The 26,637-nt window shown below is 40.2% G+C and overlaps 2 protein-coding genes across 2 annotated transcripts; both read left to right on the top strand.

Annotated features, from left to right (window-relative positions):
• The first annotated feature begins 313 nt into the window (after window positions 1-313).
• Window positions 314-9,424, top strand: LOC106613695 (lipoprotein lipase). The gene is made up of 10 exons (XM_014216226.3): window positions 314-538; window positions 2,047-2,228; window positions 2,535-2,714; window positions 3,421-3,532; window positions 3,945-4,178; window positions 4,547-4,792; window positions 7,776-7,896; window positions 8,156-8,338; window positions 8,580-8,687; window positions 8,810-9,424. Exons 1-10 carry the CDS (start codon window positions 445-447, stop codon window positions 8,859-8,861), a joined length of 1,512 nt encoding a protein of 503 aa, XP_014071701.1. The 5' UTR covers window positions 314-444; the 3' UTR covers window positions 8,862-9,424.
• Window positions 9,425-17,664: 8,240 nt separating this feature from the next.
• lpl2a (lipoprotein lipase 2 a) lies at window positions 17,665-24,596 on the top strand. The gene is made up of 9 exons (XM_014216225.3): window positions 17,665-17,919; window positions 20,396-20,592; window positions 20,711-20,890; window positions 21,035-21,146; window positions 21,282-21,515; window positions 22,072-22,435; window positions 22,685-22,903; window positions 23,053-23,148; window positions 23,243-24,596. The coding sequence occupies exons 1-9, from the start codon at window positions 17,823-17,825 to the stop codon at window positions 23,262-23,264; spliced, it is 1,521 nt and encodes a 506-aa protein (XP_014071700.2). The 5' UTR covers window positions 17,665-17,822; the 3' UTR covers window positions 23,265-24,596.
• Window positions 24,597-26,637: the final 2,041 nt, after the last annotated feature.

Below are 26,637 nucleotides of genomic sequence, written 5' to 3'. Positions count from 1 at the left end.
TAAACTCTAAATAGCAAGTAAACCGTTTGGTGAACATCTCAAATATGTTTACCAAGACAAGATATTCGGAATTGAATAAACATATAAGGTATCACTCTAAAGGAAAGCTAAAACAGCTAATCGTATAACATGTCTATATGTGAAGGACAGCGGTGAAGGGGCAGAGAGAGTTGTGAATGATTTTTGGGGCAATTTTGCGTTTGGAACGAGTTCAAGCCCAGCCCACTCCCTTCCGACCAATGGAGTTTGTTTATTCAAATGAGCCACTCATAAAGACGACTTGGAGCGGCAATTGTGGCAGACTTCATAAGAAACTTCACTCTTATCACAAATCAGATTTACTTTTAGACCACAGCTATACAATTGGATCTACCACTCCTAAACCAACATACAAGGACATTTTCATTCGGGACTTGACGGAGAAACCTCTGGATCAACAATAATATGGGAAAAGAAAATACCTTTTTGGTCACCGTTTGGATAATTCTGGCAAATATCTGTGTATCTTTTTCAAGTACACCAGAACAAACACTTTTTGGTAAGTAAGGGATATTTATCCTAGCTGTTTGTAGAGCTGACTTTGGCTTTGTTAGAGATAGGTTAAATAAACACATTCTTTGACTCTATGTTGATTTTCTCCCATAAAATAAACACTAGAGCCAACGGGAGGCAGTAAAATTGATGCAGACTCCTCCAAGTGACCGAGAGTAACCTCAGTTCGGTCAGACGTACCCCACTCGAGTGCATTTGTTAGGGTGCGCACCTCTCTCATGAATAATCTTTTCAACCATTGCAAAAATATATATATAATAAATCTGATCAACTAGATGCGACACGACACGACACGACATAAGGACACGACATTATTCGCATGTTCAAGTGACCTTAAAATAATATTTTGAAAACGAAAATGTGATATTTGTTCTATTTTTAATTGATGTATAATAAACATTTTCCCGTTATTTTACACGTATTTGCATAATGCATAATAACATATATTATTATTATTATTATTGACATTATATTCGATATTTAATGTGGCCTATTTGTGTATGTTTGTGATATACAAAATAAATACTTAATTTCAAAAGGCTTATAGTGTTATTACTACAATGTTTGGTTGGTAGAATTTCAAAAGATGCAAAAGGGGGCGACATTGGACCGGTAAAACGTATCGATATCTTTTTTATCATGCTGGTAATTGGATTAGATTACACCAGTTGATAAACTGATAGATTCTGCAGATTGTGTCTTTGTAATTACTTTCTTCCAAAATAAATAGTGTTCGAAGATAAAAGAAAAAAAGCTGAATTGCCACCACTTGAAGATCACTAACGGTTCGGGGGGTGGGGGGGGGGGGGGGGGGGGGCAGTGCCCCTGTGACAACAATTTTGGACCCCCTTGTGGCCCCCCTAAATGTGGAGTATGAAATAATTTTTACATAACAAATTTTTGCTATCGTTATTTTTTTACATCTGTTATTAGACAGTGGCAACGATGATGATTATGAACATGGTCTTTTGCCTGCTAATGCCTGCAATGCAGTGAAGAAAACGATATGACAACAATAACGTCTAATGTAACTGGCCCCTCTAACAGTACAACTGGCCCAGCTTGGCCCCCCATAGTTGAAATGGTCTAGAACCGCCACTGTTGAAGATGCAATGAAAAATACAGCAATTTGTTTCTTTGTAAACAAATGTTAGATGCTGGATTTTATCTGTCATGCAAATAAGAAGTTCAATTTTGGTTGTGGTAAAGTGTTTGAAATGCTAGTGACCTCCTTGTACAATCATGATAATGAAAAAGTCATAAATAATAGGACATCTAGACTAGGTTTTAATATGTATCCGGTTAAAAATGTAAACAATAGTGTAATGAATAAGGCAGATTCCTATAGACTCTTGACTCCCCTGAATTGTGCATAATGGTAACCTGTATGCCATGATAACTGTTCAAAGTGCTTACACGCAAGATCATGCACTAGTAGGGGAGTGACAACATGACTGATGAAGCCAGTTTAACATCATCACTGTGTCTGTGCAGGTAACAGCAACTCTACTGAATGGCTTGAGGACTACACAGACATTGTATCCAAGTTCTCCCTGAGAACTGCTGAGATACCGGATGATGACTTGTGCTACATCGTTCCCGGGCAGCCCTTAACCATCCCAAAGTGTGAATTCAACCCTGGGTATAAGACGTTCGTGGTCATTCATGGATGGACGGTAAAGCTTTGACACTATTATGATTACCGCAAAAGCAGAAGTTGTTGATCATCATTTCAATGAGGCTTGTTGGGCATAATTAGGGAAAGAACTCAACAATGTTGATTCTAAAAATAAATTCAGCATTGATAAGTAGATGTATGATGAGAAGCCCCCCGCTGTCCGTAGGCATAATGTTGTTGTGCTTATTCATGTGTAAAAGTGCTGACACTTGGCTAGTCTTCAATCAGTGCTGTGAGTAAACAATGAGGGCTAGGGTCACAGTGAGTTAGGCCAGCCACTGACCCCAAAAATGTGTTTGTCCAGGTCACGGGGCTGTTTGAGAGCTGGGTCCCTAAGCTGGTGACAGCGCTATACAAGAGGGAGCCCAAGGCCAACGTGATTGTGGTGGACTGGCTGACACGGGCGCAGCAGCACTACCTCAACTCCGCTGCCAACACCAAGTTGGTGGGCAAAGACGTGGCCAAGTTTGTTAATTGGCTACAGGTGGGTGATCTCAAGGACACTGGGTAGATAGGAACATAGCCACAGGAAGTAGGGGTGCTGAGGGTGTTACAGCACCCCCTGAAAAATCAGAATAAAAAAAATATTAATATATATGCACTACTTTTGTAAAAAATGTAATATATATATATATATATATTTTTTTTTACAAAAGTAGTGCACTGGGCCTGTATTAACGGACAGATACAGCCGTGTGTCGCATGGGCAAAAAATTATAATTCAGCACCGCTGAAACATAATAGAATACAAGGTTCACACAAGAACAGACTTTCATGTTGACAACGCAGAAACATATTTGAAATAGGAAATATGTGACTGGTGATGATACAATGATTTAGAAGTCAATGCTGTGGTTGTATTTTACTCCTGGCTATGATTTAGTACACCCAAAAGCTTTTTACAGCCATGTTGTTGATCCACATCAACCACTCATTACACAGCTCATTATTGATAGAAACAGCAGGTGGAGCTAGTGAAGCATATCCTCTGCTAGAAAAAAGGGCTGGGAGACATTGGTATGATAAACTACCTGAAATGATTACATGTGTAAGCGTACAGTATAACTGACAGAACAGAATATACTTGAGAGGGTGTTAGGATGGCATAACAAGTTTTACAGCCAATACTTTACACAGTCACAAGACTGGAAAATAGAAATAAAACCATGTCTGCTTTCCCCCCTTGTCAGAAAACGCTAGACTACCCCTGGGAAAAGATACATCTGCTGGGCTACAGTCTGGGGGCTCATGTAGCCGGCATCGCTGGTCTCCTCACCAACCACAAAGTCAGCAGGATCACAGGTGAGCAGACAGCCCTTCTCTGCTTAAGAGGTTTTAATGTTTATCTATCAGTCTGTCGCTATGTAGATACATGTACCATGGATACATACATGCATAGGCCTACATGTGCAAGTTCTATCTCAATGCATTTAGCCTCAATAGTCCTCCCATTTGTCTCCATAAAGTTTACCCAACTATTACATCTCGAGGCCATTGAAAACCATAATCAAATCATCACTAAAGCACATTGTGGGCTTTGGCCAGGACTGCATGGTCTCATGTGCAGTATGGACCTCCAGGACCGTGACTGATCTATAACGTCTCTCTTTCTCTTTCTCTCTCTCCCTCTCCGTCTCTGCTTCTACCCCTCTCTCTCTTCCTCCCCCTTCTCTCTCTTTCTCTCTCTCTCTCCCTCCCTCCATCTGGCTCCCAGGTTTGGACCCGGCCGGCCCGACCTTTGAGTTTGCTGACGCCCAGAGCACCCTGTCCCCTGACGATGCTCTCTTTGTGGACGTCCTGCACACCAACACCCGGGGTTCCCCGGACCGCAGCATCGGCATCCAGAGACCCGTGGGCCACGTGGACATCTACCCCAACGGAGGAACCTTCCAGCCAGGCTGTGACCTGCAGAACACGATGATGATGATCGCCACCACCGGCATCCGTAGTACGTACTGTAACTGGACACTGTACTGTAGAATGCCTTCTACTATTCTAGCTTCTCCATATTTCTGCTGTCTGACATATAGTAAAGCATAGTGTAACATCAAAGTCTGTTATTATACTGTAGTAAATCTTCACGAGGAGTGTTTCTTGAAGTTTAAACAGCTGCAACAAGTACTTTGACTCCATTAAAAGTGCCATTTTCAAAAGCCTCAGTTTTCTAACCATAACACTGAAAGCCATACGTCATAAGCCAGAATAAGCACATTTCACAGACACAGTCACATTGTTAGTCTGGGGTATATTAGAGAATCAGCCAGTGATTCAGACTTCATGGTCCTAATGGTCTTGTTTTACGCCTGTCCTATGCAGATATGGACCAGCTTGTGAAGTGTTCCCATGAGCGCTCCATCCACCTGTTTATCGACTCGCTGGTGAACGCAGCAGAGCATCAGACCATGGCCTACCGCTGCAGCTCCAAAGAGGCCTTCATGAAGGGCATGTGTCTCAACTGCCGCAAGAACCGCTGCAACAAGGTGGGCTACGGCGTCAACAAGGTCCGCCTGCCCCGGAGCACCAAGATGTACCTCAAGACCCGCGAGATGATGCCCTTCAAACGTAAGGATGAGAGAGGAATTGTTTTAAGACGAGAATGCATGCAAGCACAAAGCAACACTCTTTTTCACAACAGAAGGTTAATTTCGTGGCACTAAAATAGATTTAGTTAAGAGTTACCTGACATTCATTAATTGCAAAATCCTAAGAGGATCGGTCCGGATGGCTGAATGTAGTTATTGTAGTGGTGGCTAGGAGCTGGCTCAAGCTGGCCTTGAGAACTTTAACTTCTTCGGGATTGGTGTCCCTCCACGGGACGGTTGAGCTAACGTAGGCTAATGCGATTAGCATGAGGTTGTAAGTAACAAGAACATTTCCCGGGACATAAACATATCTGATATTGGCAGAAAACTTTAAATCGTATTAATCTAACTGCACTGTCCAATTTACAGTAGCTACGACAGTGAAATAATACCATGCTATTGTTTGAGGAGAGTGCACAGTTTTGAACATGAAAAGTTATTAATAAACAAATTAGGCACATTTGAGCAGTCTTGATACAACATTTTTAACATAAATGCAATGGTTCATTGGATCAGTCTAAAACTTTACACATACGCTGCTGCCATCTAGTGGCCAAAATCTAAATTGCACCTGGGCTGGAATAATACATTATGGCCTTTCTCTTGCATTTCAAAGATGATGGTATAAAAAAATATATAAAAGAAGGGTTGGTTTTTTCTTTGTAATATCTTTTACCAGAGCTATTGAGTTATATTCTCCTACATTCCTTTCGCATTTCCACAAACTTCAAAGTGTTTCCTTTCAAATGGTACCAAGAATATGCATATCCTTGCTTCAGGGCTGAGCTACAGGCAGTTAGATTTGGGTATGTTATTTTAGACAAAAAAAAAAAAAAAAGGGGCGGATCCTGAACACTGAGTCTCTTTACCATCCTGTGCATGTTACATTAGTACAACGGGCCCCAACTGTGTACATACTGTATTGATACTGTACCACCCTGAGAAAACAACTACTGTAGTCTACACAAGTCCCTCCCTTATCAGTCACCTGACCCACAATCCATAAAAGATTCTATAACATCCGCCCAGCCTGCGTCCATTTTCCTCCCTCCTCACCCCACTACTCTGGGATTGGCACAGTCTGACATATCTGATAAGGTAGTGGCGTCAGGGACAAACAAAAACAAGCAGGGGGAATAAAACAAGGTTCATGACGCAAGCCATGAAGGTCACATGAGAGTGAGACTATTTGTATTTCAGTAGTGGTTGTGGTTTGGTAACTGGAAACCAATGCACGTGAATTCTTACGGTGGAAAGTTAGAAGAAACTTTCCACACCAATTGGAAATGCTTCTGGTACTGGCTTTGAATTTAGGCACACAATAACATCTCTGTAGTACACTGTAAAACCATGAAGCATGTGACAAGTTTATAACCTAGACGTCAGTGTTTAAAACTTAAACATTAGGCATTTAGATTAGCCAATAAGGGTTCTCATCTTAAACACAGGTGTTTAGAATGCAAGATTAAACAAGATATTCAGCTTTTCCACTCAGTTTCTAACCAAGACAACACCTAAATACTAGTGTTTACTTTCCCATCGTCATGTTTAGAGTGCATTTAGTCATTCAAAAATGTATGTGGCTTTCCATGCCTTTTATTCAGATCAGTGTTAGGAATGTCTGTCACCTTACTTACATTTCAGCACAACTGAACAGGACATTTATTTTCAATTGCGTGACGTTGTTGTTACTCAACTGTCTTGAGTCCATTTTTGTTAACTCTCAGAGTGAAAAATATGTGGGAGGAGCCTCATCATATTTCCCAGCATGCTTTGTTGCAGGTTGATTTTTAGAATAGTTTGTTTTAAAATCTTTGTTTCCTAGTGCACATTGATTTATTGAGCTCATAGTATACAAATATAAATAACTTAAATGTTTCTAAACTAATCCAATCTGTAGGGGGTTGGACTTTTTGTACCCGTTACTGAGATGGTTGTCCTAGTTTAGATGGTTTAGGTAGTCTTGGTTGTTGAGTTCTTCACCATAGCAGACATTCTGAGTGCAGGTTGTGGGTGATAAAATATTCAAATTTGTTGGATATCCTCCCTCTGGCTGTATTCTGATAGGAATTGCTAATCACTTCATAAACCAGTGTATTGTGACTTGCAGGTCTTGATGAGACAGGATTTTCAGACCACAATGTAGGCCATAACAAAAGGCCTTATGAAATGTGTAATATGTGGTCATAAGGGGTTTTATTTTAATTGAAACACATTCACTTAGGCAGTCACTTGATGAAGGCTTCAGGAATATAACTTATTGAATGCAACAATGTCTCTGTTACAAACACAGACATGGGCGGGTATCCCTCACAATCACATGAAAGGCATGCTAGGGAATATGCAAATACGGCTTTACATCCTACAGTGTTAAAACAACACCCCCGGTGTTTAGTGTTCAAAACCTAAAAACCTTGTGCTGTATAAACATGTTCATGTTTGTTAAAAGTGTTACAGCGAATAGACATGTTCTGGTGTTTACAATCTAAACACAGTGACACATTTTCATTTGAAATTCTAAATGCCTTGACGCATTTAAAAAGTGTTACAGAAAAGTGTTAAGTTATGCGTTCAGATCCTAAACACTTGGTTTTACAGTGGAAGGAGTGGAAGGTCGGTCAATTTAATCTGAAGTTTAACACTGCATTTTATTTCCCTTATTCACACAAAGGCAGTAAGTGGATCAATAATATGGTTATGTAAAGACAGGTCTAAAGCACTGAGATACTACAATAGTGTGTGAGCGGGGATCTTTAGCTCAAACTGTGGGCATCAGTGATGGGATTATGTCCACATGCCACAAACACTTCAAACTGTCGGAGAATGTGTCTTAACTGGGCAGACTGCAGGTGTTTCCATAAGAAAAAAACATACTCAGGGTTTCAGAGGGCAAAACCTTCTCTGTGACACTCGTCTGTATGTGGCATGGTTCTAAATGAAGGTCTCTGTCATTCTTTCCACAGTTTTCCATTACCAAGTGAAGGTGCATTTCTTCAGCAGTGAGAAACTGGCCTACACTGAGCAGCCCATGAAAATCTCTCTGTACGGAACCCATGATGAGAAGACTGACATACCTTACACCATGTACGTATAGTTTGATATTAAAAATAATAAAATAAGGAAATTATAGGAAATACAAAAACATTTTGTGCAATACTTAGTTGTCCAGAAATGCTTGATATAATATCTAAACAAGTCCAGACTTATGAATATAAAACACTGACATTGTAGCTCATAATGAACCCTGGAAATGTCACCTCAGCACCCCACCTCAGCTGGGTACTATATACAGTACAGAAGCTGAACTGATCCACTGACCTTTGACCTGTGTGTGACCCCTCAGGCCCTTCCTGAACACCAACAGCACTGTGTCATTCCTGCTGACCACCGACGTGGACGTCGGGGAGCTGCTTATGGTCAAGCTGCGCTGGGAGAAAGATGCCTATTTCAGCTGGTCTGACATGTGGGGAAACAAAAACTTCCACATACGCAAAATACGCGTCAAGGCCGGGGAGACTCAATCCAGGTAAGTCATGATAGTATATCTATATGTAGAAGGGGTATTCAAATTCACAGACCTTAAGGTCAGCAGCATTGCTGGTTTCGCTCTAAGGCCAATTCATTACATTCATTAAACCCAACAGTACTGTGGACAGTATTTGAATACCTTTAACACAGCGCATCGCCTTTCACATTGCCACTCTTTGGGGTTATATGTTAAAGGTGTCAAGAAGGCTTTGTTGATAGTCTTTACTGTCTGACTCCAGGGTGATCTTCAGCGCTAAAGATGGAGAGTTTGCCTACCTCATCAGAGGAAAAGACGACGTAGTCTTTGTCAAATCAAAAGAGGACAACATGAGCCGGAAAGAGAAAAAGTAAGAAAACTTTGTGAAACTTTGGTCATTTGAATATAGAAAAATCAATCATAACCAAAGATGGGAATCAAAACGTATTTCCTCATGTTCTTCTTTTGATTTTGATTTTGATTTATCTTCAGGATGCACAGACTCAAGATGCAGGGAAGCCACTTCAAGAATAACATTGCATGAAGCAACACTTGAATAGAGTGCGCACTGAACCACACAGCCAAAGCTGGATGGAGCCTGGGAGAATACGCTGGAGAGAAGATAGGGGATGTAAGTCTCTGACCTGTACTGTATGTTCTGCCTCCCAACCTGTGTCATCTCATCTCCACCCGCGATCACTTCATCCCACTGTGCTGGGAGTCAGCTTACGTGCTTTTTCTTCTATTAACCGTCATCATGGAGAGTGTAACAATTGCTTTTTTTATGTTTTTGACTTGGTCTAACGTTGCTACATTATCTTTTTAATTCTTGATCTCAACTGTGTTTATGTATACCTACTAAATCAAATTAATTAATTTCTAATGTTAAACTAGGTAGTTCCAATTAAAAGAGATTGACATAGCTTCCACTTATTTTTGCCACATTCAGTGTGCCCACTATAATAATCATGTCACTAATGTCATGCCTAAACCACTAATTGCCACCATCACAGGGACCAAAGATGGTGACATTGTCTACAGAATTGAATATTGCAGTGACCCGTGTAAATAGCTTTTCAATCACTATTATATATATGCGTTATCATTGTAGATGCATTCCCTGCTTGTTCTTTGTGTGCATTTGGTTATTGTGTTCGGCACTGGCCACTTTAAGGGAGATAGTCCCCGTCAGTCAATTTGATCATTCATCAACTAGTTGAAATGGATTATGTTCAGATCATTCTTTAATTGGTCACTGGACTTCTGAAGAATAGAGGTCACAAGGAGAAGTTAGTATGGCCTTAGTACTTCTATTACTTCCTTTATAGGTCAAAAATCATGTGGAAACAATTACCTTAACCCGATTGGTCAAGCATGCTCTCTAAAACATTCCATTTTCTTTAAAAAGGTCAAACAAAATGCTACACTAAATGTATAGCATATATGTGAGACTTTGCCAACATGGGTGGGCAGCCCTACATGATAACCATAAACATCCCAAGAATGTTTAATATTCTATTTATTGAATGTACCTGTATATATTTGTATATTTAGCTGTAATATATTTGGGCAGATTTCCATAGATGTTGCTGTTTTTCTAGATGAAGCGGTGTGATTTTATGTGAGTGGCTTTGGACAGACTGATCAAATTGGTCTCCATGCCAGCTGATGAGCACATTTATTTTTCTGAACTGAAATGCAGTGCACTCTATGAAGACAGAATATGATACTTTAATAAAGTGAAAACATGATATATTTTGGTCTTCTTGGATTTTTTTACTACCCTGAGCTACATATTGTGTTCTTGAATTCCTTAGATATTATTTATGCGCTGGTCTTATAAGAGCTCTTTGTCACTTCCCATGATCCTGGTTGTGACAAAAACTCACACTCATTCTTATGTTTAATAAATGTATCGTATAGTGTGTGTGTGTGTGGCAGGCTTACAACGATGGCAAAAAACAACATTTGAGAGTGTGTTGACCCTGGTGCTAGAGGGGGATGCAGCTGGAGGTTGAATGTTTTAAGGGGCACGGGACTATAAATTCAGCTCCCCTGATTGAGATGTTAGCTCCCCTAAATGCAACAAAAGTCTAACTTTAAGGGGTCTCTAAATAATGCTAATTCAACCATTCTCCTATCTGTTTAAAATGCAGTGTTAAATATGTTTTACAGTGGTAATTATGAATATAAAATCTTCCAATGAAACGAACACCCCCACCTCTCTGTCATGGTTGAACCCATTTATTTCTATGTGGCAGTGCTGTCCATCCAGTAGTGTTGAATTATGGCCTCAGATGAGCTCCTTTATGCACAGATTTTCCGCCATTTGTTTGTCATGCGTCCTTGATAAAAACAGCCTTTATTCTAATGCATTAGATTTACCCGTTGATTTATCATTGTTTGCTTTTGTCAGTCAGTTGTTTGTGCAGGTACTGGTGTTCTCTGTGCCAGAAGCAGTAGACTATTTATTTAGCTTTATTCTTTTCTATCAATATTTGACCCAATGTTATGTAGGCGTAGTTACACAAGATCCATGATTCTACAGGGTTTAAGTTCAATGTTCTAATTCGATTGTTAAATGCTTACTAATTAAGTGATAATGCCCTCGAAGCCGGTGTTTGGAGGATATATTGACACAGATGTTGTTATATACAGTATCCTCCAAACACCGGCTTCGAGGGCATTATCACTTTTATACAATGGGTTACCAACATATTCAAATAATGATTGACATATTTTCATAAAAAAATATCTTTTGGTGAATTTATTCATACTATTTCATCCTTCCACAAGATATATTCCCGACACAAATTTAGGGTTGCTAACCAAGCCGGCTGGTCGTTCATTCTATTGGTTTGGTTGCCAGAGACTCGACCCAGTTGTTCAGTCTTTTTGTTCTTTATCTATGGACCCAGTCGTTAGTTTTAAATGTTCCATTGGCATACTGTCTGGCAACGTTCTTATCCCTTGCTTGCTAGCTAGTCAACTATGGCTAACGCACAGTCACGTCAAACAATACAGCCAGAATAGTAGCTGCATTTGCATTTGTTTAAGCTGTTTTTTAGTGACATTTATTTGGATACATCCATAACAATGAGCTAATGAGGCGCGATTTGACCTGGCATAGAAAATGTGCTTTTTCGTCAGGACACTGTTGTTTAGAGGAGCAGTGGCAGTTCTAGACCATTTCAACTGGGGGGGCCAAGCTGGGGCCAGTTGTACTGTTAGAGGGGCCAGTTATATTAGACGTTATTGTTGTCATATCGTTTTCTTCACTGCATTGCAGGCATTAGCAGGCAAAATACCATGTTCATAATCATTAGTGTTCCGCGTTGCCACCGTCTAATAACGGATGTAAAAAAAGAACGATAGCAAAAATTTGTTATGTAAAAATTATTTCATACTCCACATTTAGGGGGGCCACAAGGGGGTCCAAAATTGTTGTCACAAGGGCACTGCCCCTCCCCAGAACCGCCCCTGTAGAGGAGCTAGCCAACCACACAGCTAACACAATCACTTCAAACTGAAGCAGGAAAGACTGCAAACTAGCTGCCCTTCGTTTATTTCTTCTTTCTTTTTCAATTGACAAACATGCCTACTTTTGAAGTGACTTGTTCGACAATCAGATGTAAATATCATGACTGGTTGGATTCATGCCACATTAAAAGGTCATATTGTTTTACCGTTTAAATTACGTCTTTATTATTAAGCCTATAAAAAAATACAGAGACGCACGAATGTCTCGGTGTAATTCACACTCTGTATATAATCGTTGGAAATAGTCCTACATCTCTTTGAAGACCATAACCATATGACCTCATACTTAGCAACATGCCATCAATACAGAGACAGTTGTCGTTCACAGGTCTCATCAACATTTGCCTACTTGTGTAAGAGACACATACTGTAACACTAATATAGTTTGACATGGATGGCTACTGCTGTTCTGCCCCTGACTGGTGAATTGCTGGCATAGCTCATAACATTATTATTACTGCTGTGCTTTACACACAGTGGTCTCATTGTTCCTAATCTGACACCTGTGGCTCTTTAAACCTTGTCTGACACGTGCTAGTGTCACGTCGGAAGGAGCGGACCAAAGTGCAGCGTGTGTATCGTTCCACATATTTTATTGAACTGTGAAACTATGCAAGATACACAAATTAACTAAAGACCAAAAACAACAAACCGTGACCAAGCGGTGCAACATACACTAACTTAAAAACAATCTCCCACAAACCCAGGTGGGAAAAACAACTACTTAAGTATGATCTCCAATTAGAGACAATGATGACCAGCTGCCTCTAATTGGAGATCATTCCAAAAAAGCCCAACATAGAAATACAAAAACTAGAACATAACATAGAAAATCTAAACTAGAAAAATAACCTGTCACGCCCTGACCTACTCTACCATAGAAAATAACAGCTTACTATGGTCAGGACGTGACAGCTAGTACCACAACATCCACATTAGAGCCTATCATCACAAAGCCCAGTACACTAACATACCAAAACAAGTTGTGTAACACACAATGGCAATACACGAAGACAACAAATTGCTTTGGACCCCAAATTCTCTTAGTTGGAAACACATGGAATAATCCCATAGATTGTAAAAAAAACTGTGGGGTTATTGAGTAATTCTTGGAATTTGGAGCGTCAAAAATAGAGGAAGGAGACATGACAGGAAAGGTATTTTTTTCCCATTACTCACTATTGTAATCACAGGATCATTTCTGTACAAAACTACATGTGATACATAACACATTTTGTTAACATTAATTCAAGTTGGTCAACTTTAATTCATTCATTTATATCGATTAATAACATATATCTTAAAAGTATTAGGGACAAACAAGAAAACTATCTGTCATCCCCAATCAGCAAGTTACAGTCAATCGGGTAATGTGAGGAATGAGGAAATACACTGTGTTTCAGCAATCCGGTCCTCAATTGCCTGTAACTTGCTGAATGGGGATGACAAATGTTTTTACTTAGACCAGGGGTGATGGGTCTAAGTAAGTTCTGGACGGGATATGTTGGGTGTGTTGGTGGGGTGAGTGTTGCCTGACAGTGGAAGGGTACTGTGATGTGTCGTCTCGTGAACTTGCTGGTGAACTTCTCCCCTCCCTTTAGGTCATGGAAATATTCCCTTATTGTGTTGGTGGACGAGAGGTGACCCCACAAAGATGACCTTTAAAACTGTACTGTTCACTGGCCCAATTGACCCAAACCTGATGTGCCTAGAATGCCTCTCTAAGATGTTATTGTAATTTTCCATAAGAAATCATATGGAAAGCTCCCAAAACAAAACAAACAACATGAGATGAATTTGGCAGTGAGTATAGAATAGTTGAGAATAATCACATTATGTTCCTCATGGGGGAAAGCTCCACTTCCTGGTAAATGAGTTACACAACACACACTGTACATCACATGCATGATAAATAAGCTAAGATATATTTTTGGTTCACGTAGTAAGAACTTCCTGAAGCCTTCAGAACCACACGTGTTATTCTTAGAAAGAACCCTAAAAAGAAGCCTGGGAAACCCTTGGAAAAAACATTCCAGAACAATTTGTCACCTTCAAAACATTGGGAACCAGCTGTTGTTAAGTTGGCTTCCAAACTAAATCACTGGCTCTTGCAAATCTCTACAGCACAATTTTACAGTTTCTCTTATCAAAGCAAACTGCCTCAAAATCCCACTTATTGAGACGCTTCCCTTCAGAAGGGATTCAGTTTCCCTTTCAAAAGCAAAGAGAATGGCAGCACCGTAGCGACGCATCTGTTTATCTAATACTGCTGTTCCTGCTTTACAGGGAAACTCTGTTATGTTCCTAGAAAAGCAACATTAAATTGGATGCCAACTGGACCGCTACAAGAGCTGCTTCAGGGACATGCAGCAGGAGGGATGTGTGTGTTGAATCTGGCAACAGTACAATAAGACAACTTCTGCTATGTAACAACAGCGACAAATACCAGCATTGGAGCCAAACTTTGTTTCCATCTCATTCCGAGCAACCAGGGGTACCAGGGGCCTCTGATAGGTTGACGTTTGACAACAACAATGGTCAACCATAGAGGCTAGACACACTTGACATGTGCACATTCCTGAAGGAAAGGATGTGACCGTAGCAGGTGACATTATTCTTAGTCCTTCACACACAATAGCACACTGCATAGATAATGGAAACACAGGTTTGGTCCAACAAACTGGTCCAACAATTCTCTGAGGCTGACCAATCACAACTCACACAAACTCCAGATCCCTACTGACTGATACAGTATGTCCGGTGTGGCTCAGTTTGAAGAGTATGCGTACAATGCCACTTACAATGCCAGGGTTCTGGGTTTGATTCCCACAGGGGACTGGTATGAAAATATATGCATTCACTACTGTAAGCTTCTCTGGATAAAGCGTCTGCTAAATGACAAAAAAAATCTATATTTTTTTCTATGTAAATGTTGGGAAGATCAATGATCTTAAGTGAGGAAGAGGGTAAACTAGGCCTATGTCATGTTGGTTGTAGGCCAATTCCTCCCTCAGTAGTAATACTAATGGATCAGTGGAGGCTCCTCAGAGGAGGAAGGGGAGGACCATCCTCCTCAGTGAATTTCAGAAAATAAAAATAGTTCTTAGATAAAACTACACTAAATATATTCACATAATAATTGATTATAACACACTGTTTTGCAATGAAGGTCTACAGTAGCCTCAACAGCACTCTGTAGGGCAGCACCATGGTGTAGCCAGAGGACAACTAGCTTCCGCCCTCCTCTGGGTACATTGACTTCAATACAAAACTTACTGTAGGAGGCTCGTGTTTCTCACCCCCTTCCATAAACTTACACAGTAAGTATGACAACTTCTGGAGGATGTCCTCCAACCTATCAGAGCTCTTGAACTGACATTTTGACCACCCAATCAAAGGATCCGAATGAATCTAGTACTGAAAGCATACGCTACAGCTAGCTAGCACTGCAGTGCATAAAATGTGGTGAGTAGTTGACTCAAAGAGAGAGAAAGACAATAGTTCTTAAATGGAAGCAAACGAAACGGAGATAAACATACCTGAATTTGTTCAATAGAAACTCTGGTTTGCAACTATTGGAGTAATGATTACACCCTAGATCAGTTAGATGCAGGCAAGATTGGACAAGGTGGTATTGAACGTGTCAATGTCGGTCACCTTGATTACTCAAATTCCTCTCAACCTGTGCAGCTACGTTGTAAACTTTCATCCATGGGCTAGGTTGTCGCAACCTCATGATGGGTATGGTGAAAATGTGAGTATCATGTAGTAGCTTAAACCTATCCATGTTACATTGAGCTGGATGAATGGAATATGAATGACAGTCATCCAATATGCTGTAATATAAATAAGGCCATGCTCATTTAAAAAAAAAAGTGTCCTCCCTCATCTTAAACGGCACCGAGCGCCACTGCAATGGAGGTCCCAGGGCAAAGAGTCAAACAACAACAAACTTAAAGCATTTATTATTCACGTGCACCCACAGAGATCACAGGATGGGTACATCGCTCAATGCACCTAAACAAATGATCAAACTAGATTTACATTTGACATTTTATTCATTTAGCAGACCCGCTATTCCAGAATGACTGACAACTAGTGCATTCATCATCAGATAGCTAGGTGGGACAACAACACATCACTATCTAGTGGGAAGGGTCTATGGATGTATAGAGTGGTGACTAGGGGAAGGGGCTTGGGAAAGGGGGTAGAGGGGTGGTTGGTTAGGATTTGGACTATGATTTATACTGGCCCATCTGGCCACCTCCACTCAGGGCAGTCTTCTAGAACTAAAGCCAGTAACGTTGATGACATTACAGGGTCGCACGCAGCTTCTCATAACATTATGTTCCACTCTAGTTGTACTCCTAAACTCCACAAGGCCCACTTAACACATTCTGTACCTGCTGTGAGAAACAGTCCCCTCAAGCAGACCTTAGGTGGGCTGAGGTGCCCCTGGCATGCAAACACCATAAAACCCTCTGAACTGTGATATGTTGTACAAGAAGAAAAACATGATCATATGTCCCATAGTTATTGTGTCATGTTATCATGTCATCAATGTATCAATTTCAAGGTCTTGTAGCAGTAGGCCACTGAGTTACTTTGCATTCTGGCTACAACTACTATAATTCTAATAGCCTACATATTTGAATTGAACAATTAATGCAAATGTTAAGTTAACATAATGTAATGTAGGCATGCTAAAAAACCTTTATGCTTAAATCGCCCTCACTCATGCATTCAAGAGCAAGGCCATTTGTAGTGATAGGCTACAACAAAATCAATCTAGCCAGATCAGAATCAACATTTGACAGCCTGGTCTCATAGACTAGCCGTAACATAGTAAACTTTGACCCGGGATGTTACGTTTGGTATGGTCACATAAGACAGAAGGTTACTTAAAGCAAATGGGAAAGTAAGGTGGTTAGTTTGGGGGGGGGGGGGGGGGGGGGGGGGCAAAAATGCTATTTCACAATGTGGGAGGGACTTGTCCCCCATCCCCAGTGAAAGTTGTGCCCCTGTCAAATTCACAAGCAGCTCCCTGAATCAATGTACACAGCAACAAAATCCTAAAACCTGCCTATTTCTACAATTTATCTTCTTAAAATGTGATTTTATACCTAACCTTAACCACACTGCTAACCTTGTGCCTAACCATAACCTTAAATTAAGACCAAAAAGCAAATTGTTTGTTTTCATGAATTCTTACTATTAGCCAATTTAGACTTTGTGGCTATGGTAACTAGTGGAAACCCGAAATCGCATTAAGAGAAATCCCATGCAGCCTTGTTTACAAGTTCAGTCACTGGAATATGAGATGTAATCTACAGCTTGATTAGGTTGATAGAAATCCTCATTATTTCGTTTAATGATTTTCAATTTGAGGATCATTATTCCTATATAGCCGACAACAATTTCTCATTGTGAACTTCTAATGCGAGTGGGATGGGTGTGTCTTCAAGACAATGATCACAGGAGCAGCTGCTCACCGATTTGACAGCTCCAATGCAGTTCCACCTCCGACCGACAAAACATCAGCTTTGCAGGTATCGGCTACGCTGGTTAACTTGGCTGATTGAATCCAGGCCTGAGTGTTCTATCTCACACACTGTAAACAAATAACACTAATAACTTACAACTATTATAATTACAACTATTATAATTAAAACGGCATTGCCAGTTATCAACGTGATTTCGTATTATAATTTACTTTACCCCCCTTCCTCCTGGGGAAAGGGAAAAGCAACCAATGGGTTTGCGACAGAGGGAGAGGTCCTATTTAAGAACTGGGCAGTTCAAGGTGGCTCAGATATCAACACTACGCGCCAGGGAACGCACGGGAAATATTCTAACCGGTGGAAAATTGTCGCGGTTTTACGTTACATTTTTTCCACCCCCTGTGCTGAGATTGCAGACTTTTACATACATTTCCTCAAAATACGAATTATTAGGCTGCAAAGAAATGAAAGGGTTGCAAGTGCATTGTCTTTACTTTCTTGTGTTAGATGCAGTATTTTATGTGGCGTCTTTGGAAGAGGGGGACTCGATTTCTACACTAGGTGAGTAGCCAATATTGAGGCAAAATACTTTTCAACCTTGTTTTGCAGTCTTGATAGAAGAGAATTTCATTTGTGCTGCATAAGTGAAATATTCTCTGAAGAATTTAACCCCTCATAATTAATTCGTGTAGTTGACAGCCTACAGATACTGTCACTTATCTAATAAGTCTACTATATACATTTTCTGGAGGTGCTATAATAGACTACTAATGAGTTTGATGACTTAGAATAAATAGTTTGTATAGGACATGATGACAAGTGTGAAGCTGAACACCCATTCATACAGAGTAATGTTACCATAGGGATTGAGAACGTTGTGTTCTAGTGTTGATACATAAGAATATACATATACATGCATAATCTCAAATATACAGTACCAGTCAAAGTTTGGACACCTACTTATTCAAGGGTTTTTCTTTGTACTTTTTTTTTACATTGTAGACCTCAACTATGAAATAACACATGGAATTATGTGTTAAACAAATCAACGTATAGTTTAGATTCTTCAAAGTTGCAACCCTTTGCCTTGATGACAGCTTTGCACACTCTTTGCATTCTCTTAACCAGCTTCACCTGGAATGCTTTTCCAACAGTCTTGAAGGAGTTCCCACATATGCTGAGCACTTGTTGGCTGCTTTTCCTTTGCTCTGCAGTCATACTCATCCCAAACCATCTCAATTGGGTTGAGTTCAGGTGATTGTGGAGGCCAGGTCATCTGATGCAGCACTCCATCAGTCTCCTTCTTGGTCAAATAGCCCTTACACAGCCTGGAGGTGTGTTGGGTCATTGTCCTGTTGAAAAACAAATGATAGTCCCACTAAGCACAAACTAGATGGGATGGTGTATCGCTGCAGAATGCTGTGGTAGCCATGCTGGTTAAGTGTGCCTTGAATTCTAAATAAATCACTGACAATGTCACAAGCAAAGCACCATCACACCTCCATGCTTCACGGTGGGAACCACACATCAGAGATCATCTGTTCACCTACTCTGCGTCTCACCAAGAGCTGGCGGTTGGAACCAAAAATCAAACATTTGGACTAATTAGACAAAAGGACAGATTTCCACCGGTAATGTCCATTGCTCATGTTTCTTGGCTCAAGCAAGTCTCTTCTTATTATTGGTGTCCGTTAGTAGTGTATTTTATTTTGCAAGAATTTGACCACGAAGTCCTGATTCACGTAGTCTCCTCTGAACAGTTGATAATGAGTTGTCTGTTACCTAAACTCTGAAGCATTTATTTAGCCTGCAATTTCTGAGGCTGGTAACTCTAATGAACGTATCCTCTGCAGCAGAGGTAACTCTGGGTCTTCCTTTCCTGTGGCGGTCTTCATGAGAGCCAGATTCATCATAGCGCTTGATGGCTTTTGCGACTGCACTTGAAGAAACTTTGAAAGTTCTTAATTTTCTGCATTGACTGACCTTCATGTCTTAAAGTAATGATGGACTGTTTCTCTTTGCTTATTTGAGCTGTTCTTGCTCGTAAAATGGACTTGGTCTTTTACCATATAGGGCTATCTTCTGTATACCACCACTGTCTTGTCACAACATAACTGATTGGCTCAAACGCATTAAGAAGGAAAGAAATTCTACAAAATAACTTAACAAGGCACACCTGTTAATTGAAATGCATTCCAGGTGACTACCTCATGAAGCTGGTTGAGAGAGTGTGCAAAGCTGTCATCAAGGCAAAGTGTGGCTACTTTGAATAATCTCGAATATACATGATAGTTTAATTTTTTTTTGGTTACTGCATGATTCCGTATGTGTTATTTCATTGTTGTCTTCCACTATTATTCTACAACTTTGAAAATAGTAAAAAAAAAAAAAAAAAGAGAACCTTGAATGAGTAGGTGTCCAAACTTTTGACTGGTACTGTACATGTATTTTTTCCCCTTAAAAAAAATAATTAATTTTCGGCTGTCTTCGGCAATGCTGAAGTAGGACGTAGATATAGTCAGTTGATGCATATGAACACTTAGTATATTGTTTATTTTCGTTATTAGAAATGTCTTTGTCTGCTTTAACCTTCATGGAATATGCAACCTCCATTCAGTGCAGTAGCCTTGGCTGAGGAGTCAGCTGACCCACTGGGAACACAGCTACTTTGAAACCCTTTGGGATTTTTCAGAGCTAGAGGGACAAAGCTGGGAGAAGCTGTGGTTTCTATAGGGTCTGTCTGACCGACTGAACCCTAGTAGCCAGGGCCTGATTAATACAGGGGCTGAAACCCCGGGGCCCATGTCCCGGAAATGTATATGATTTGTTAATCTGGCCTTGCAAGTAGCCCCCCAGGCACTGAGGGGCCTGTGCAGTCAGAAGTTCCCACCACCAATGTGGTTAAAGATTAGAAACAGCCTAGATGGCTCTAAAGCTTCCATTCTCTTTACTGCAATGGCATCTTCAAACATTTAGTAATGACTTTTCCAAAATGTCTTAAGCAGATGTTTTGTGTTTACATTACATTTATTCTCAGATAATTTAATGGACAACTTCAAGGACTTGATCCGAAACAACGATGCCACCCCTCATGCCTATGCCAAATTCTCCCTCCGGAAGCCTTTGATGCCGGAAGACGACATCTGCTACATCATCCCCGGCAACCCGGAATCTCTCAAAGAATGCACTTTCAACAGCACATCCAAAACCTTCCTGGTGATCCACGGCTGGACAGTAAGCCCCTCCAATCTGTCGCAGCATGTCTGTGACATTAAGTCCTTAACAACTATTGCTCATGGACTTGCATTACCCCGTCAATAACACCATTCGTTCTTTCCATCTGCCTCAACAGGTGAGCGGCTTGTTTGAGAGCTGGGTGGCCAAGCTGGTTTCGGCGCTGTACAAGAGAGAGCAGGAAGCCAATGTGATCGTGGTGGACTGGCTGTACACAGCCCAGAACCACTATCCAGTAGCTGCCCAGAACACCAAGATGGTGGGACAAGAGATTGCTCGCTTCATTGACTGGCTGGAGGTTTGTACGATGACTCAACATCTAAGACACTGCACTGTTTCTCAGATAAATAATGAATAACATATTCTAAACAAAAAGTATGAAGAGTTACTGTACATTGTTTCCATGGCAATGAACTTGACACTACTCCAATGTGTTTCCAAGGAGGCAACAAACATCCCTCTTGAAAACCTCCATCTCATTGGCTACAGTCTGGGTGCTCATGTTGCAGGATTCGCTGGGAGCCACGCCTCCAATAAAGTGGGCAGAATAACTGGTAAATATGTCTTATAGAGAAACATAAGACAGGATGATAGCACTGTTGCTAATCATTGATTGGCTCTTTGGCCTGTACCAACTTTAATTATTTGGCTTGTTCCACTCCTCACTGATTGCTCACTTCTCTTTACAGGTCTTGACCCAGCTGGTCCAGACTTCGAGGGGGAGCACGCTCACCGCCGCCTGTCCCCAGATGATGCCCACTTTGTGGATGTTCTCCACACGTTCACGCGGGGCTCTCTGGGCTTAAGCATCGGCATCCAGCAGCCTGTAGGCCATGTGGACATCTACCCCAATGGAGGCAGCTTCCAGCCAGGCTGCAATCTGCAAAGCCCTCTGGAAACAATATCCAAACTTGGCCTCTTTGGTGAGAATCACATCTTGATATTTTAGTGTCATTCTATACAATTGGTTAAATATTCGGCATATAACAATCACTTTCCACACAATGACTCTGTTGTCAATCTGGTTATTGCGTTATCATTGGCTAAATCAGACATGTAATTGTCAGCTTGTAACTTATTGGAAGATGGTAAGGCTTGTGAACAAGGAACAATAGGGTGATGAAGTCAGTACAACCTGACGTACATCAGTTGCAGTAACTGTGCAGCTAATCACTAATCTGTCTTTACGACTAACAAAGGCCTATTCATGCCTGTTAACATCAGAGGACTGCAAACATCACGACTAGAGAAAATCCCTTCAGGTCACCAACAACATCACTCCTATTGTAGCTCCCCAAAATGACGGTTGATATAACTCTGTCTAATGGTAATGTGAGGGAATGGAGCTTTCTCAGGGTTAGTGACATACTACTAGATGCATCTACTTGTTATCATTTGATTGCCCGTCCTCCAATTGAGAATCTCAACTCTGGTTTTTAATGCGGACCAGTGATGCAACTATCCCCTTTATGTTCCTAGCTATCAATGATGTTCCAAGGTGTTCCCACGAGCGCTCCATCCACCTGTTCATCGACTCCCTGGTCAACGAGCAGGAGGCCAGCATGGCGTACCGCTGCGGGAGCAAAGAGATGTTCGACCGCGGAATGTGCCTCAGCTGCCGCAGGAACCACTGTAACACCGTGGGCTATGATATCAGCAAGGTTCGCAAGACACGGAGCGTCAAACTGTACACCAAGACCAGGGCCTCCATGCCGTTCAGAGTCTATCACTACCAGGTGAAGATCCACTTCTCCAGCAAGGTGAACAGGTCTGAGATGGAGCCTTCACTGACAGTCTCCCTGATTGGAACCAAAGGAGAGGTTGAAGACCTCAAACTGACACTGTGAGTACCTGGTCCAACAAGTGGTTAAACCATACAACAAAGCACATGCTAGTACATCAACATGATAAGACACTTGACATCATTTCTCACGTTTATGATAACATTAATCTTTATGGTCTATAGTTAAAGTTCTAGTGCTACTGTGGTGTGTGCTTAGACATGACACCTTCACTCAAAGGTCAATTATTTGTTCTTGTGAAGTGAGTTGACCGTAATCAGTTGAGCCTCTATGCTCTTTCCCATTGGCAGAAAGGAGAAGATAACAACCAATAAGACCCATTCCTTCCTGCTGGTAGCGGAGAAAGACATTGGTGACCTCCTGATGGTGAAGTTCAAGTGGGAGGAGTCTACTAGCTGGTCTGCCTCGTTCATGCTCAACATGGTGTCTTCCTGGTGGTCAGGTGACTCTGCGGAGTCTGAAGTGGAGGTCCACAAAATACGCATCCGAGTCGGGGAGACGCAGAAAAAGTTAGTTTTAAGAGGCCTAATTTCTCTAAAATCATGAAATGGAATTTTCATCCATACAAACATCAGAAATATAATATTTTTGAAAGAGCGCAAAACTATTATTTATTAGTTTGGTTTTAATGTGCTATTCTTGTTCGACCCTTTTCCAGGATGGAGTTCTGCATTAAAGATCCTCATGCTCTGAGCTTACAACAGGAAGTTACGTTTGTAAAATGCAAGGACGAATGGAGGAAAACTTCAAAAAGGTATTTTCTTTTGATCTAATCTATTTATTTATTTTTCCTGAATTATTGCCAGTCGGGTCCATTGATTAGACAAATATTAACCTTTGTTTTACAGAGTGAACCTGGGGAACCACTGAATGTATGGAGCAACAGATGAATGTCCTCCTTCCGCAGCTCTTAGAGAAATTATTTATACAGATGTAATTTATTTTGTCTTTCAAACTATACAAAGACATTATCACATTGTGTCCAGAACTGTGTTATTTAAAAATGTATGTGAAGTGTTTTTTATTTTTTATTTTTTTTAAGCACTGCTTTTGTGGTGCATCAACTACGGTGTGGTGCTAAATAATAGTAAATGCCATCGTCTTTGCTGATTTTTCTGGCAACCCCAAAGAGATGGCTCTTATACAAAGTCTTTGGTGCCTCTGATTGACAGAGACCCATTGACCGGCTGAGTAGAGGCCTCGAGGTACCTGCATTTCAAACCTCATGTGTTTCCTTAATTTATGCTTAAAGCATTCACCATTGTCGTCCTCAATACTATGCGATTGTAGGATCGGACTCAGTGTGCCTTAAAATAACTTGTCTTAACCTACTGTATGTATTTTTTGTTAATGTGTACATTTAAAAAAAAATTATAGTGAGTTTCTTTTACCTGGTCTTTGAGACAGTAATATTCATGAGGTCTGAAATGCACATTATTCTGAGAAATTTGTGAATTTAGTCAAGCACTTGAGCAATAATGCAATGGCTGCTATTTTTATACAGTATATTAATTTGAAACCAGCAATAGTGAGGCCTTTGCAGCAAAATACAGTGCATATCAGTGAACCATATTTGCAGTTATTACAATTATAGCTTTTTTTTTTCAATTATTCATATGGAACTATTACCTCTAGCAAGTGCTTATGTGATGTATTTTGACTAACATATCCATGGTTGCTGCTAAACTATGACACAAATAATGCTCATTTAGCTGTCTATGCCATATAATTGTGACCAGGTAGCTAAACTCAAAGAAGTCAATGAGTTGTTATCAGCGCTGACATCAGCAATAGAAACATGACAGACTTCCTCAGTGGACTTTGCATCATAGTTACAGTTAAGAATTGGCTATTAATAATATCTGATTGTCAGACTATTTTAACAGCACTGAGTAGGCTATTTATAACTAATATTATACATTTAGAGACCGGTATTGTAATCATTGTGACTTATTTCATTTCTGCCTGTTCTATTGAGCCTGTAGAAAAGGTGGTATAAACTTTTGCACTGAACCAGAGGAAAGGGTTACTAAACCAGTTACTTACTAAGTGCACCATGTGTAAATATGTTAGCATATGATTCTATGGTAAAATGTTAATCAATATATTTTTTACCGTCTTAACTTTTTAAATTATATCTGTATATACCTGTACATATGTGACCGTATACATACTTTAATAAATTGGAACTGCTATTTTGAAGTTGGAGTGTGTTTTAATGGAAACAAGGTTGTAAAATTGTCCAGGATCATGCTTAGATATACTATAAAAATGTAAACCCATCCAAGAGACCAACTCAGCACTGTATTATACACAATCTACATTCCATTTTAGAACATACAGTGCCTTCAAAGTATTCACACCACTTAACTTTTTTTTACCATTTTGTTGTGCTACAGCCTGAATTTAAAATGGATTACATTTAGATTTGTGTCACTGGCCTATACACAATACCCCATAATGTCAAAATGGAATTATGTTTTTAGAACACTTTTAAAATAAATTACAAGTGAAAGCTTTAATGTCTTGAGTCAAGAAGTATTCAACCCTTTTATGGCAAGCCTAAATATTTTCAGGAGTAAAAATGTGTTTAACAAGGTGAATGGACACACTGTGCAGTAATAGTGGTTAACATGATTTTTGAATGACCACCTCATCTCTGTATTTGTAAGGTACCTCAGTCGAGCAGTGAATTTCAAACACAGATTCAACAAAGAATATGGAGGTTTTCCAATGCCTTTGATCATGGTGAAGTTATTAATTACACTTTGGATGGTGTATCAATACACCCAGACACTACAAAAATACAGATATCCTTCCTAACATGAGGCCAATGGTGACTTTAAAACAGTTAGTTTAATGGCTGTAATGGGAGAACTGAGGATGGATCAACAACATACTCCACAATACTAACCTAAATGACAGAGTGAATAGAAGGAAGACTGCACAGAATAAAAATATTCCAAAACATGTATCCTGTTTGCAATAAGGCACTAAGTAAAACTGCAAAGAAATTAACTTTTTGTCTTGAATCAGGGATGCAACTTTGGCTTTAGAATTGGGGGGATATATATATATATATATCATTTGTCGGATAAACACTCCAAACAGCCAGAGGCGTCTGCATGGTGCTAAAGCACACGGTTGCCTCATTTTGTATCACATTCCAATGACAAAACTAGTGGGGACATGTCCCCCCCCATCCCCAGTGAAAGTTGCGCCCCTGTCCTGAATAGAAAGCATTATGTTCGGGGAAAATCCAACACAACACATCACTGAGTACCACTCTTCATATTTTCAAGCATGCTGGTGGCTCCATCATGTTATGGGTATGTTTGTCACCAGCAAGGAATAGGGAGTTTTTTTGGATACAAATAAATGGAATAGAGCTAAGCCAGTCTAAATCCTAGAGGAAAACCTGGTTCAGTCTCCTTTCCAACAGAAACTAGGAGACAAATTCACCTTTCAGCAGGACAATAACCTAAAACACAATGCCAAATATACACTGGCGTTGCTTACCAAGATGACATTGAATGTTCCTGAATGGCCTAGTTACAGTTTTGACTTAAATCGGCATGAAAATCTATGGCAAGACTTGAAAATGTATGTTTAGCAATGATCATCAACCACATTTTTTTAATATAATAATAATATGCAAATATTGTGCAATCCAGGTGTGCAAAGTTCTTACAGGCCTATTCAGAAAGACTCACAGCTGTAATCTTTGTCAAAAGGGATTCTAACATGTATTGACTCAGGGGTGTGAATATTTATTTAAATGAGATATTTCTGTATTTAATTTTCAATAAATGTGCAAAAATATCACCTTGTCATTATGGGGTGTTGTATGTAAATGGGTGAGCAACAAAATGTATTTAATGCATTTTAAATTCAGGTTGTAAGACAACAAAATGTGTCATAAGTCAAGGGGAATGAATACTGTGCTGTCCCTTAGATTCTGATGCCTTTCCATTTGGCTGACCCACCAATATCAAATGGTCTCTTGTTTTTCAGTGGCACTCTCTTTTCAAGCTCCAGTACAATGGCTGATGAACAACAACAGCTCTGAGTAAAACTGGACTATTCTGCCTGGTGTACCATGTCTGTCTATACAGCTTATTTTAGTCCTCACCTCATCTAGATACCTCAGTACTCCAGTGGACAGACATACACAATACAGGTGACTAGAGGCAATCCTTGTGTCCTTCAAACTGGTTCAAGCTGGTCCATTGTGTCAAATGAG

The sequence above is a fragment of the Salmo salar genome, chromosome 10 (assembly GCF_965601325.2).
Source record: "Salmo salar chromosome 10, fSalSal1, whole genome shotgun sequence".
Taxonomy (NCBI): Eukaryota; Metazoa; Chordata; class Actinopteri; order Salmoniformes; family Salmonidae; genus Salmo; species Salmo salar.
The sequence above is the reverse complement of the archived record's forward strand: the minus strand, read 5'-3'. Positions and strand labels throughout refer to the sequence as shown.